The 14,510-nt window shown below is 37.5% G+C and overlaps 1 protein-coding gene across 1 annotated transcript in view; it reads left to right on the forward strand.

Annotated features, from left to right (window-relative positions):
- LOC145775126 (adhesion G-protein coupled receptor V1-like) overlaps positions 1–14,098 on the forward strand; it is a 53,305-nt gene extending 39,207 nt beyond the window's left edge. Inside the window, exons 64-86 of the mRNA XM_082586338.1 lie at positions 173–416; positions 1,660–1,827; positions 2,036–2,238; positions 2,988–3,177; positions 3,344–3,630; positions 4,016–4,161; positions 4,510–4,711; positions 4,777–4,971; positions 5,112–5,291; positions 6,035–6,190; positions 6,761–6,829; positions 7,460–7,579; positions 7,801–7,941; positions 8,230–8,370; positions 9,510–9,644; positions 10,199–10,333; positions 10,663–10,829; positions 10,953–11,110; positions 11,509–11,630; positions 11,763–11,877; positions 12,095–12,183; positions 12,442–12,547; positions 13,160–14,098. Of these exons, the coding sequence (XP_082442464.1) occupies positions 173–416; positions 1,660–1,827; positions 2,036–2,238; positions 2,988–3,177; positions 3,344–3,630; positions 4,016–4,161; positions 4,510–4,711; positions 4,777–4,971; positions 5,112–5,291; positions 6,035–6,190; positions 6,761–6,829; positions 7,460–7,579; positions 7,801–7,941; positions 8,230–8,370; positions 9,510–9,644; positions 10,199–10,333; positions 10,663–10,829; positions 10,953–11,110; positions 11,509–11,630; positions 11,763–11,877; positions 12,095–12,183; positions 12,442–12,547; positions 13,160–13,341 (3,651 nt within the window). The 3' untranslated portion in view covers positions 13,342–14,098. The remainder of the gene's footprint in view (positions 1–172; positions 417–1,659; positions 1,828–2,035; positions 2,239–2,987; positions 3,178–3,343; positions 3,631–4,015; positions 4,162–4,509; positions 4,712–4,776; positions 4,972–5,111; positions 5,292–6,034; positions 6,191–6,760; positions 6,830–7,459; positions 7,580–7,800; positions 7,942–8,229; positions 8,371–9,509; positions 9,645–10,198; positions 10,334–10,662; positions 10,830–10,952; positions 11,111–11,508; positions 11,631–11,762; positions 11,878–12,094; positions 12,184–12,441; positions 12,548–13,159) is intronic.
- Positions 14,099–14,510: the final 412 nt, after the last annotated feature.

The raw sequence follows: 14,510 nt of genomic DNA on the forward strand, positions 1-14,510 counted from the left end.
AAATTTAATTTCTTCAATAACTTGTAGAAGAGGAAATGGCATAAAGAAGATGCACTAAAGACGAAAACAGTTTTGTTTTCGAAACGTTTACTGAAGATAACTTTATCATCTAAATTTTAGGATCTATATTTTTTGAACAAATAGCATAAATTATTGCAACTTTATTTTTAAGGTTAACATCACAGTTGAAAGATTGTATGGAGTTAGATATGACGTAGAGGTGGATTTTGTTGTGCTCCCTGTGTCAGCATCCCCAAACGTTCACTATCTCACCCCCCTTTCGAACAAAATAGTTATTCCTAGTGGAGAAAACAAGAACTCCATTGTAATTCCATTAATTGAAAGTTCTCTTGAAAGAAGCAAAATCTTCCGAGTCAATCTAACGTCGGCGAAACAACCTCAAAATATTTATGAAGGTTTGTTAATGGCTGAGAAAGAAACTCTCTGAGCAGTTTATTTGCTAAGTTAACTTTCCGATAAGATTATACTGAGTACTGAGTACTGAAAAGTTTGGACATTTATCAGTTTTCAGGGACATTATCGTTTCTAGCAATAGTTGCAACGTTCATCTTATAATTAAAGACCACATCGCCTCTTGTGAATTAAGGAGCACATCGCCTCTTGCGAAACGTGCACTGACAATGTATCGATCGATCAATTTAAAATCATCTCTCGAAGTAGATCTGATTTTCAGACTAAGATCATGGAAGCCTTAAGAATCAAGCGTAACAATCCATTCATCTTATAAATGCGAAAAAACGTAGAAACATACAAGTTGTTTTTGTATGTTTCGGTTTTTACTTTCCCATTCATCAGACGAAAGTTGCAACTACTGCTAGAATAGATTACAGTTATAGATTACAGATTGCAAAATAATAAGTTTATCTTATTACGTTACGTTTTGAATTCTGGTATACAAATCACCCAACGCATTGTATGTACAGAACTTTGGTTGACAGTTCACCTTGCTGTGCCACAAAATAAAGAAGAAAAAAAAACTGTGCTGCAACATTAGGCCTATATCCACCTAGCTTTGTTTCATGGTATGCTCAAGGTGGGAGAATAGCGGCAAAGAATTAAGAGCTTCCATTTACGATATAATGGGGCTTATTGAACATTTTTCCTTTTCAAAATTTCAAGATGTTGTAAACTAATAAAACATAAAACATCCGTCCCGATAGGTCAGTTGGTTAGCTTGTAACTTTGTAAACGAAGAAGCTTCAAGATTAAGCGGCGCTGATTCGACTCACGGAGTGTGCGCTTGAGCAAAGCACGTCTAGGACTGCTCTCCATTCAGTGGCATCTAATGGATGGAATAATTCCCGGCAAAAACACTTCAACAATCGGAAATTTCACAGTCTCAATCTCAGTAACCGGGCTTGCGTCAGTGGTTCAAAGCCTCTACAAGTATGCGAAACTACCATGATTACGCTCTACAAGAAGGTTTCTCAATCCGAGGATAAAGATCAATCACAAATGGAAAACTTTGTTGTCACTCGAAAATGCGTTTGTTTTGTGTTGTTGAGTGAAACAATAGTCTGCTGTCATTAATAACTTATTTTCTCACTGCTAAACACAGAAGACTGTTACATTGAACCTGCTATCTTGCGAAATACCTGTACTATCAATACTTAACTAACTTCTTTGTTGTTTATATAGGCCTGTCTCCTCGGATCATAGCCGGTCAACATTCCAGTCACGTAACAATATCGGAATCTCCAGACGCTCGAGGAGTTTTTTCCTTCCGGGATGCGGTTATTCACACCGCGGAGAACAACAATGACGGATCAGGCGTTTCGATTCTCTTGGTAGACGTAGAAAGAACAGGTGATTTTATTCAGGAACAAACTTTTGACTTGCCTACTTTTTCCCAACTAAAGAATATTTTACCAAACTTTTGACTAACCGTTTGACCAAACTTGTTCTTCTGTTTCAATTAAAGACCAAATCAAGTTATAATCTCTTTTTTCACCAATTCACATTGCAATATCGTCCTTATATCTTGAACACATGATCTTTTATTCCAACACATCAGGAACTACTGGAGACGTATCAGTAGTTGCGTCTACGTTTGAAAACAAAAACTTGTTGAACGGCTTCGATAAGTCCTCCACCAGTGGAAGTTCCGCTAACCAGGCTATCCGGCGGAAAGTTTTACAAATGGCGGCAGAGGAAAGAACTAAGCAAGCTACCAGTGGTGTGGATTACGAAATGCATCAATTCAACATAACTTTCCCGGTAAGATTTTTTCCTGCAGTCAAGAAATCATCATTTCCTGCTTTTGGTAGCCCATTGTAGAACGAAAGTCTTCTTCTTTTCTTGCTAATCCAGTCGACCATGTGCCTTGGCATCACTAGTCTACTAACATAATATGTTGAAAGGAGCGATCTTCCTGGTAGTCAGCACAAGGCTGATTAGCTTACTAGAAAAGCGAGCAATTGCGATTCGCTAACTATAATGGTGTAGTCTCCACGCTAGCCATTGATACTATCCAATTGTGTCGGGAAATACCTTCTGTCTACATTAAAGCCATGTTTTGTAAACGACAAAGGCTTCATTGCATAGCTAAATGTTAACTAAATGATTACAAACTCTAATTAAAGGAAGGAAATAATATGTAGCCTTCACATAGTAGGCTACACTGTAATGTAAAGACAACTTCAGTTTGAGCATGTATGGAACATGTATCGAATTACGGACAATTCCTATCTCGCACTTGTGAATCTGTGCGCACTACCTGGTTTTATGTTCTCTCTTTTGGTTAATTAAACGCATGATATGAAGTTTCCCAATCATGTGACTTACAAAAAATGTGAGATCATCTGGAGGCAAGCGCGAAACTAATTTAATTTCTTGCGCGAGCTGCGGTGATCGAAGCCAAACGTCACAAATTGTCAATTTCATACTATACCCTTCTTGCAATACAAAATCAATTTATTGCTGCAGTTTTTTTTCATAATTTCAATATTTTTCTTTAATTTTTACAGGATGGAACTGAAAGGAGATCGGTGGCCATTGTTATATTGGATGACGCAGTATCCGAACCTGCTGAATCATTTTTTGTGTTTTTACACTCTCCAACAGGTGGCGCTAAAGTAAGCGCTGATGGTGGAGTGGCGAAAATAATCATTGATCCCAATGATGTGCCAAATGGTGTTGTAGGATTTGTGGCAGAAGGTGAGTTGAAAACAATGGAGAAAGCGTACTGATTGGCCTACTTGATTGTTAGGTGTGGAGTAATTCTGTTGCTTGCTGGCAGATTAAAAAAACAGACTGCTATTTAAAATTCTTTGTTCATTGAAGGCATAAAAGCAGAAATTCATTTTTTTGTTTACATTTTCAGATTATTCCATAGATGAAGACACAAGCCGTAAGGCTAACATAAAGATGTCACGCACGAATGCGTTTGGTGACGTAACAATTAACTGGAGAGCATTGTCATCTCTGCCAACTAGCAATGATATTCCACCAAAACAGAATTCTGGCACAATGGATCTAAATGGCGTGCCGCCGACGTTGGATAAAAACATAATTAACTTGGAAGATCAGCTTCAAACCACGCAAGGGTCTATGACATGTCTTGCTCACCAGAGAGAATGCTTTGTTGAACTCACCTTGAAAGATGACACAGTAAGCTATACCAAGAAATGTTGATAACACACAGGGTTATGGCTTGGCATTCCTTCACTCTCAAGAAGTCTTATGGGTTTATTTTGCAACGCTAAAAATCAAAAGGAACTGTCGCTGCTGCACCTTTTTATAGCCTACCTGTGAAAAAAGTTTCATGAACAAAGGGAAATATTAGCCCTAATTTGCTGATCTACCAGGCCTAGTGATTAGTCAAATCTTGATGTCACATTATTATTTTCTGCGGTAGGCTACGCTGTTTTTCAACTAAGTCTTATATTCAGCTTTAAAACCAAAAATTGTAATGTTGTTTTTTCTGTAATTCTGAAAAAATGTAGGTCATTTTTGTTTTCATCAAAACTCATGCCTCGCCTTTTCCTCTGAGCAGATAGCCGAATTTTCTGTCACTTTTTACTTGGAGATCTATGAAGTCAGTGAAGGAGCAGAGATTGACGAAGATCGTAAATTTACAAACGTCACAATAAAAGACAGCGATTCTCCGTTTGGTTTGTTCCAGTTTGCCTCCTCTTCAAGGTAAATTTCCATGCTCTTTGTTTTCACAAACTTTTAGAAGGCGATGAATCAAAATTAGCTTTTTGATCATCTCGCTCTAAGATCCTCAATATTTGACTCATCCGTTTGTTCTCTTGTGTTTATACGTTTTTTTTCTCGCTGGTTTATTGTTAGCCTACTCTCCTTAGTGTCGAAGACTTAGTACAATGAGAACCTTATCTTCTCATACCCAACATTTGAATCAAGTATGGGACCACCTTTACCTTTATTCTTAGCATCGTGTATTGTAGGTTACCTTTGTGAGTCTGGTATGTTAGTCACGTTTCAAATATCAATATATATAAATGAATCTTTGTTTCTGCTTTACAGATTTCCAGTAGTTACTAAAGATAGCAAGTCGGTGGGATTAACGATTGAGCGGCAAGGCGGCATTGACACGTCTGCGTCAGTACGTTACGCAACACGTCAATTGCGTCGCGTCACAACGATTGCTGGAGCTACGTTGTACCCTGCCGAAGCTGGAGTCGATTACGTCACAAAGAGTCAAGACATAGTATTTGAACGAGGAGAGGTTCGTTTCGCAAAACTGTTGCCATAAAACAACAAAGAACAAGGCTAATTTTTTGTGTTTTGCAGAGAGAAGCATACGTCACTGTTGAGTTGAAGCCAGATAGTACTTCTGCCAATCCATTGCCTCTTCTCTTTCAAGTTGTCCTTGATTGGTCAAGTGGTAACAGTCAACTTAGCGCTACCTATCATGTCGCAAACGTAACGATAGCAAGAGATGCGACTGTGAAACGAGTATGGCGAGTTTATGAAACTTTGCAGCAGGTAACTGATATTTTATAGTCTTCAGAAAACATTTTTTAAGATGTGTTTTTTACTGCAATACCGCATATGCTTTGTATGAAGCACCTACCTGCCTTTTTAAAACATTTGACTTTTTACACACTGTACATTGTCGTTCGAAGGACTTGGATGAAACAGTGATGCAAGAGGCCATTTCTCAACTTTCTCATCTTGCTGATGACAACCTTGACAACGAAAAGATAAAGATTTTTCACTCAAGTCTTGATCGCGTCATCGAAGAAGGACGCAAGAGAAAGTTGTCGAATGTACTGCTCGAAAAAACGTATCAGCTGTTTTGCAAAGTAAATACAACTCACTGATTGATTACTCTGTCTGATTTGTTTGTTTTATCGTTTTTGCATCTTTCTATAAGCTACTATGAACATTTTTTTCTGCAATAAAATGAAGTAAAGATAGAACTTTTATAGAGAATTAACTTTTTTTCACCGCAAACGGATAAAACTAAGCAACTACACAGAATAAAACTTTAGTTTTAACCCTTGTGGCGAAGTCGAGAACTAGACATACTGTATACAAAAATGCCAATCAGATGTTGGTAGGCTGGAACTGGGAAGCAAATTAACTTAACGCTTACGATCAAAAGTGCGATCAAAGACTCTATGACCTCATGTCATGTGCAGTATGCGATGAAGCTTCGATGAATCAATTTGATTATATCGTATGCAACAGCAAGCTTGGGTTGCAAATCAAAATTTTTGAAGTTCTGCAAATCAAACAATAATCTTTTTTACTGTTGGACAAGCAAACGTTGCTTGTGGCTTATCTTTTTGTAGTGTATTTTGTAATTGCCTTGTCTTGCTTATTTTAACGTATCTTTCACATTTCATAAGTTACAATTTGTTTCTGGCGGAGAGTTCTGCAGCATCTACTGTACATGTCATCCTTGTGGGCGAATGTTGAGTTCACGATTATCGTATAACATATTTCAATTTCTTGACAATGGCTCCCATAAAAGCCGAAAATATTCAAGTGTTTTCTTGGCATTTGTTGCTTTCCCGTTTTCAAGATGTTTGTTTTATCACAGCTTTTAAGTCCAGATCGGACCGATGCTGTTCGTGGTTATTCTGATTTCTCGGAATCTTTTGACCAATTTGCCTTGTGCATGACGACACAGTCGGAGTGTGTCACGTCTGACGTCGCAACAACAGTGATGACATCATGCAAGCATGCCATGATTCAGGTAGCCTAAGTATGCAAGCAAAGCATTTTTAGTGGCATTATACTGTATTCATAATTAAGCTGTTGTGACTTGTGTAGTTAAAAAAAGCGTTTGAAGGTCTGGTTTTTATTCAACATAACCTGGTTCAAGGCACCTTCTTGACAATTTGCCTACTTCACAGTCAAACGAAATGTTTATCATTAAACTCAGAGACTGCATAAAAGAGGCTATAATCAAGAAGCAGTCTAGGTTAAGTTATAGAAAATAATTACCCAGTCTGAGATAAATACTTGTTATTCAATCAATCGATTTTTCACAAGCTAATTATTTTATTGATTTTCGCTGTTGGAGCATAGTAAAGTAATCTCGCATTGATGACATTGAGTTAATTCCATACCGCGCTGACAAGTAACCGATTTGATAATGTATTACGGAATTTTCTCTTTACTGCTTTATCATGATTAGTTAAAGCTACCTTATATAAAGAGATACTTAGTTGACCACGCTTTTAAATCATCACGAGTTAGCAGTGTGCACAGATGGCTGTTAGTGTGGACTATTGCTTGTAAGGTGCAATATTGCATATTTCAGACCTCGAGATGGTATCCAGAGCTGATCAACGGCTACGTCTTCAATGGACCTGGAAAAGATTTTTTTCAGGTTTGTTTTATTTTATCGCAATTTTAATTATTGTCATCAATATTGTCATGAATTTAACTAATTATCATGTTTTTTCCCAATGTTGTTAATTGATTAGTTCTCTGCCTTTCGGTGAGCGCGCTATTGTTCTCTTCCAAGCATCTTCATTATCTGTTTTCCTGTTCATACTTTCGTAACTACAGTGATCACATTCATCATACAATCTAGCATTTTTATTTTTTTCGTCTTCTGCTTTTCATGTAACCTTTGATAGTATCTCACAGCAATTCCCATGCCAAAGGGTGTAACAAAATGTTCTCTTCTTATTGCTTCAATCAGGTATCTTCTTTTACCTGCCATTTTTAACACGTTCTCATCTGTAGTGTGCTTCTTTTTACCTAACACTCTCTATTCTCCTCTACATTCACGTCTTGTACGCTTTTAGTCGTTTGATACCCATCTTCCTTATCAATATCTCTGAGCCATTTAGCAATACACTCCAAGACCTTTATCAAGGCCACAATGTATGCCTTTTAAAACAAACCATAAAAATATAACGATTATAATTTACAAGAAGATAAACCAAGATGCAGTACACCCATCTAACACTTCTGCAACTAAAACGTTTTGTTGAATTTCATTCATCTTCAGATCCCACAAGACCTGTTGGATGTTGCACGACATGGAGCAGACTCACAGTATCCTCGATGCTTTGACATATACTTCATTGAATATTCAAGTGCTACTTGGTTTGAAGTCGAAGGAGAGAAAGTAAGATATAGTCACAAAAATTTGGGCGCTCTTGTATTCTTTTTTACAGAATTTACAAAAACTCAACCAGTAACAATAACCGTTAAACTGCTGGTATTGTCTGTAGTGGACTAAATTAAAAAGCAAAATTTTGCAACTCACTTCGAAGCGTTAAAAAGTGATTTTTAAAATTCACAAGCTCGTTATTTGTCATATTTAATTTTACTCTTTTCTGTTTGCAGAGTCCAATGAGCGACAAAGTATTTTCTGTTGGTGTCGACAAAGAAGGGATCAGCTCTCTTTCCACTCCAGTGCGCTATCGAGTGTACACAACAGATGCCAGAATCTCACCACAACAAGCGGAATGTGTTCTTTGGCGACAAGTGAATATAACAAAATATTTTTATCTTGCCTTGGCAAAGTGGTAACGTGTCGGGTTGATGTTCCAAACGATACCTGTCCAAATCTCTGTCGCGGTTCTTGATATGATTTAAATATATGTTTTTATATTCACACCTTACCAAGCACAAACGCAAAGTTCAAAAATTTTTGCATTAGAATAATTACAGTAGGCCTACTCTAAATTTTGATGAAAAACTGTTTTGTCCACCAAAAAGAAAACATAACTTATTTGCATGTTCAAGCTTTAGAAACATGCCTCTTTGTTTCAGGCTTCATCTCGATGGCTCTCGACGTCGCATGGTACGTGTCACGTGATCGATGACACTTCCAACTTTGTGGAGTGTGCGTGCAATCATATGTCCGTGTATGCTGCGAGAGGCCCCACCGACAACTTGGCTAATTACAACGAGGTATCACAACAATCAATGTAAACTACAACTCAGATTTTTTAGTTACTGTAAATTGCCAAAGGTCACTGCGATGTGAAATATTGTATATCGTAACTAAAACGTTAGTTGAGGTAAGCACAGTGTTAACAAATACTTTTAAGCTTGTTTTGGTTTTGAATCTTTATCCTCGGACTGACAAAGCCTTGATTGGTTATTCCTGGTAGTTTCGCATACTTGTAAAGGCTCTTGACGCAGGGCCGGTTACCGAGATTTGCAGAGTAAAGTTTTCCGATTGCTAAAGTGTTGTTTCCGGGGAATTATTCCATCCATGAGATGCCACTGAATGAAGAGCAGTCCTGAAAATGCGTTGTTCAAGCGCACACCTCGAGAGTCGAACTTGCGCTGCGTGATCTTGAACCGGGCGCGTAACCACTGAGCTAACGTTGCGGACGTATATCTTATATCTACTATAGAAGCTACTACAGTACTGACGTAAGACGTCACTGACGTACGACGTCACTGACGTACGACGTCACTGACGTACGACGTACTACAGTACTGACAGTACAGTACAGTACTGACTATAGAAGCTGACTACAGTACAGTACTGTACTGATTTGATCAGAACTGACGATGCACTAGCAAGTGCGAAATATATTTTCTGTTACATCTACTGACTACTGATCCCTGTTACCTTAGCAATTGAGGTTTTAGCTTTCGAGATATGGAACAGGGATCGTGTCAGAACAAGACTAGGTCAGAAAGTGAGGCAGACTCCGATTCAGCTCAGCAGCAGCCTAGAGCAGTTAGCTACTACAGTACTATTATATAAGCTTATATCTACGGTATGACGCTTGCTTCTCGGGTGTGCATTTACTGTGCAAGTTAATTTTTTACAAGATGTTGAAGTGGTAATATGCCTTCGTTTCAACGTTCTCTTATTCAAAAAGCACTAAATTCTTTGAAGAGTGAAATCAGGTGTTTACAACCTGTTTAACGTCTGCAATATGATCGACCGTGTGACCGTGTTTTGCGAACTATAAAACTGGCAAACTTGAAAAACATCCTCCACTTAAGATATTTGAGGCCTTTTGAAGAGTTTCGTAGTTGAATTTCGTGAAATAAACTTTGGTGCATTTTTACGAATGAATTTTGTTTAGGCAACATATGCGGCTTGTTTCATTTCAATGTTCGGCTTCCTCGTCACCTTGTTGGCTCATCATCTGTGCACAAGGCGTTTTAAAATGGCATCAAAGCTTCTAATGCATATGTGCTTCGCTTGCGCTGCCACTCAGGTACAGAAACCATACTTTGTCTAAGCAAAAATATATTTACTTCTAGAAAGAGGCGGATCCAGTCCAGGGGGGCACGATTGGAGTAATCTCCCCCCTCTAAAACACAGAAAATTAACCTTACTCACTGCGTATTAGCAAAGACACATTAGTAGAACTACACATCATTGTGGCTTGTTGAAGTCGCTACTGGCTGGATCCGCCACTCCTTCTACAGATATTTATTTTAGCACGACATTCTATAATATCTTGTCCAATACTTTCATTGGTTTTGCTTCCATTGTGCTAACAGACAGCCGGCTACTTTGCAAACTGCAGTGAAGTGTACAAAAATACGAATAGAAGCAGTGAAGAGACACACAATCATCATGAAAGCGCCTCCTACTTAATTTTAAGATCTTAATTACCAAATATCTTATCAATAAAATAGTTTTACTCGCTGTAGATTATGCCACTAGTCCAGCATAAGGTGAAAGATGTGGAAAATAATACCCAGCTTTTTTGACATTTCTTCAATTAGCGTTCCAAATAATCGCATTATCTTTTACATTCTACAGCTTGTTTTTGCAATCGGAGCTTTGAAGAGTGCAGACGTGAATAAGGACGCGTGCTCCACTCTTGCTATATTTCTTCACTATTTCTGGCTGGCCCAATTTACTTGGATGTTCATTCAATCCGTCAATATTCTTCAAGTAATCTTAAAACGCATTGCAATATTGTAATCTCTTATTTTTATTTCATTCATGTCATGAAATATGCCTGTTTTGATGAACCTAAATTTTTTACCTTTCCTTTTTCTGTAGATTGCTTGCTTGTAGATACAAATAAGCTATAATCATTTGAAAAGCTTACTACAACTTTTATTAAAGTGATCAAAAATTTAATGTAACAACGTTTAATTGTCTTTCTTGCCTTAAAGAGTCTTTATCCTCAGCAATATTCTTTTTCAACTTAAAAATTATTTTAAAAACCTTTTTTTGTTGCAAAATGGTAGAGGACAATGACGGAGGTTTATTTTCAGGTGTTAAGTTTTAGCAATGAGAACACAGATCGAAGACTGAGCGTGTTTTTCATATTCGGGTGGGGAATCCCCGCTGTCATCATCCTTTTGTACGTCATTGTGATGTACGCCCTTGGTAACGCTTCTTTGCACAACATTTACGGAGACGTCTACAGCAATGGTGTCATGTGAGTAAAACCAAAGTGTAAAACACAATGTTCAAACCATATAAAAACTGTGCGAACTTAAATTTTTGTCATGCTAAAACGTATTGAGCTTACAGTAATCTAAAATGGTCTGCTCCATCACAGGTGTACAATCATGAGTCCCAACGGAGCTTTGCTTAGTGCTGTAGTCCCTGCCACCGTCTGTGTCCTCATTGTCGTCACAATAGCTGTGCATTTATATCAAAAGGAAGGAGAATGGAAACGGTTTGATGACGTCTACTTTGGAAAGTTCAACTCCACAGGTATGCCTTGAACAGTAAGCCACTGATGATGTCATATAAAAGTCGCTCTGGTTGTATGGTTAAGTCTACACTTTCTTTGCCAATCAAATTCAAGAAAGGTGAAGAAGCAAAGCTCGCTTTTGTTTTTATCTTTAAGATTTTTATTAAAGGTTTTGCTATTTAAGAATCAGGGTGGGCTTCGAACCGACAACGTTCTGGTCGTTGATGAGATACTTTCACCACTTAGGCAACGACGAAGCCGAGTTTGTCCCTATCAAATACAATTAGATTATTCTTTAACGTGTCAAGGTTTTCAGCCTCAATTGTGCACCAAACTCGTGTAGTATGGTATTGGAACAAAATGGCTGCTAGATCGGACTATTGTAAACATTGATTCATTGTGGCACTCTTCTTTACAGAGGTCCCTCTTCTCTATTGGTTGTTTTTCTTCGTGTCAATCACGTGGCTATGGGGAGGGCTCCATCTAGCGTATGGACAACTGTGGATGCTTATTCTTTTTGTGGTGTGCAATTTTTTGCAGGTAATATGCATTGACAAAAGATTATTGATAACGTTTTTCAACGGTTAATTTTTCATGCTTTTTAATAGTTTACGTGCTGATAGTTTTTCTTTTAGTCTAAATTTATGTGACGCCTAAATCGCGTTTTTGCAGGGCTTTTACATTTTGGTCACATATGGGATATTGCACAGCCCCATCTTGCACAACGCAAAAGATTTATACGATGGAGGTCTGGACAAGCCGGAACAAATGACACACGAAAATCCTGGTAAATATCGAAAATTATGAGTTTATATTCTAAATATATATATATTTTTTTGCCAACTTAAACTAATGGTAAAATACTGGATAGACTATGCTGTTCAAATCAAATAACTTTTGACATGTTAATTCAATAGATGCGAGTTTCCAGACCAATTTGATGGAAGGTAATGTCATAGATTGATATTATATAGCGTGTGAAGATGTTGCATTTTAATTTTCAGCTTACGAAACGGCTGTTCTGGATGGCGTAGCTTCCGTTGCTGGCGACATTATGAACAGGAGCACCCAGAGTTTGATGAAGTTTGATGATGTAAGAAGTTACATAAGTGACTGTTCAACCGGTTTTATTACATTTTGTCGTTTTGGACGTTCTCCGCCAGCAAATGTCATTTTTTACATTGATTCAACATCTGAAGACGTTCAATCAATTGCTAGGATTGCTACACTAGATATGACATCTATTCACAAATTGCTGACATCAAAAAAAATGGGAAGAGGTGTTCCAAAATGTCAATAAAGGCGGAATTTGTTGTTGTTCTTGAAGGTAGTTTTATTGCTGTATTTACAGGGAATATGGGAGTCAATTGAAAACAGCGTGGACGATGATAACGCTATAGATTGCAACGACGAAAATGCAGTAGATTTCGAAGATCTGATGTCAGCATTGAAAGAAGGTAAGGCTTTTATGTTTGGTCGATTCATCTAAACTTGAGTTGGAGTAAGCTGCTTTAAAGAGACATTGTTGTTGTTGATGAAGTAAGAGCGTGATACCTACCTACAATCCCTGCTTCTCCCACTCGACTGCCAAACTTGCACATCTTACAATTCTTTATTATGACGTTCAGATTGAGTCTACGAAGGGGTGAACTGATTTTTGTAGGACATTTAAGAACTTCAGTTGTTGATACAATTACATAATTAAAAGGCTCTATCACACACGTCCACGTAAAAAGAAGTCTTGGCATTATCTGAATTCAACGATATTAATAATGTTATGATTTTATTTACAACTGTCGCTCTACAACTGCCAAGGTCTTTTACGGACAGGGCTCATTTTATATTTTATGTCAGGTTTACAATGCTATCACATCATTACCAGACTTAGTCTCACTGCGTTATGCAAGAAAGCATAAAATCGGTACAGTATTTAAAGTCTTCGGTTTGACCCGACCTGGAATCGATCTCAGACCAGAACTCCAAAACAACTATAACACAATCACAAATCCCAGAAAGAGCAATCGAGCCGCCGGACAAACACTTTTCTAACTACGCTCCTCCTTTTCCAGAAGACACTTTGGATGCTGCACGACTCGACGAAACCAAGCCCCAAATCGCTGAACTGAACGTGCAGCAATACATGACGTCATCGATGATGTCGCCCGATCCTGATTTAAATATTGAAACAAGAGCAGCAGCGTCTTTGCAACCGGACCGGAAAGTGTTTTCTCTCTCCGACACCCATTTGTGATTTGCACCAAGAAAAAAATTGCCTTCTGACAAAAGCCAAAACTACAAAAATATTTGACAAAAATGACATGAAGCAATTGGAGGTTGTTATTTTTAAACAACATGCATCACAAATGTAGATACAATTTAACAAGGCAAACAACGACCATGCTGCTAAAGGCGATACTCAATCTATTGAGTAATACATGTTGAAGCAAAATTTTCTAGCGCTTTATAGGATTTCTAACTTTATAGCGCTTCATAATGAGTAGCCTACAAACAAATGTAACAATAAAAGAAAATACCACTCTGATAAAACGGTGCTACAAAAGTATGAATGGGACACTGTGTTGTGTGCAATTGCTGATACTAGCTTGTTTTATTCGCATTTTACATTACTGTTTGAGTTGAAATAACTATGATAGAAAGTCATGATTTTTCCGCTCTAAAACTTTTCTGTAGGCCCTACAGTATCATAGTCAAAGTGTTGACTTCGTGATGTGATGTTTCTGCGTAGTGATTGTATGTCAATGTTAATAAAAAACACCACTTCGTGAAATGTTGTCGGCTCTTTTTTGTTATAAATTAAAGGCTAGCAGTCATGAGAGAAACAAATCGGATTGAAACTTGTTGGATTATAATATAGTTTTAATAACAAAAATTTGTAGACAACATTTAACTTATTTTTTTTTATGTGAAATGACATTTTTCATCTTTGCTGAGTTTTTTCACTGAACATAAGTTTTTAGTATATTTGTATCCGAATTAATTCGCTTTTTAGAAATTGAAACAAAATATTTTTGATTGATGTTTCTATAATATACAATCAGAAAATCTCCAACACTGAAGATACCTGTAGTGTTTACTGTTTATACAAGGTAAAAAGACAGCTTAATTTGCATTGTGTCTTCATAAACATAACTCTCTTGGTCACTAACAAATCTGTTGAAAACCTTTCCCCTTAGCGAATGGATAAATAACTTTCGCCTTCCGTTAGGTGGCTCGACGTCACTTTTTCTGGACAAGATTTCAACCTGAAACGTTTTCGTTGCTTTCTCACGTAAATGCATGACTCACATTCACACCAGTCACAAAATATCAACACAAAAGCAGAATAAACCGGTTAAATTCGCTCACAACTTACCAAGCTGGCTTAGAGGCTTGGCTAGTATTTTTTTTTTTATTGCGCCA

Source organism: Aplidium turbinatum, chromosome 8, assembly GCF_918807975.1.
Source record: "Aplidium turbinatum chromosome 8, kaAplTurb1.1, whole genome shotgun sequence".
In the NCBI taxonomy this organism is placed as follows: Eukaryota; Metazoa; Chordata; class Ascidiacea; order Aplousobranchia; family Polyclinidae; genus Aplidium; species Aplidium turbinatum.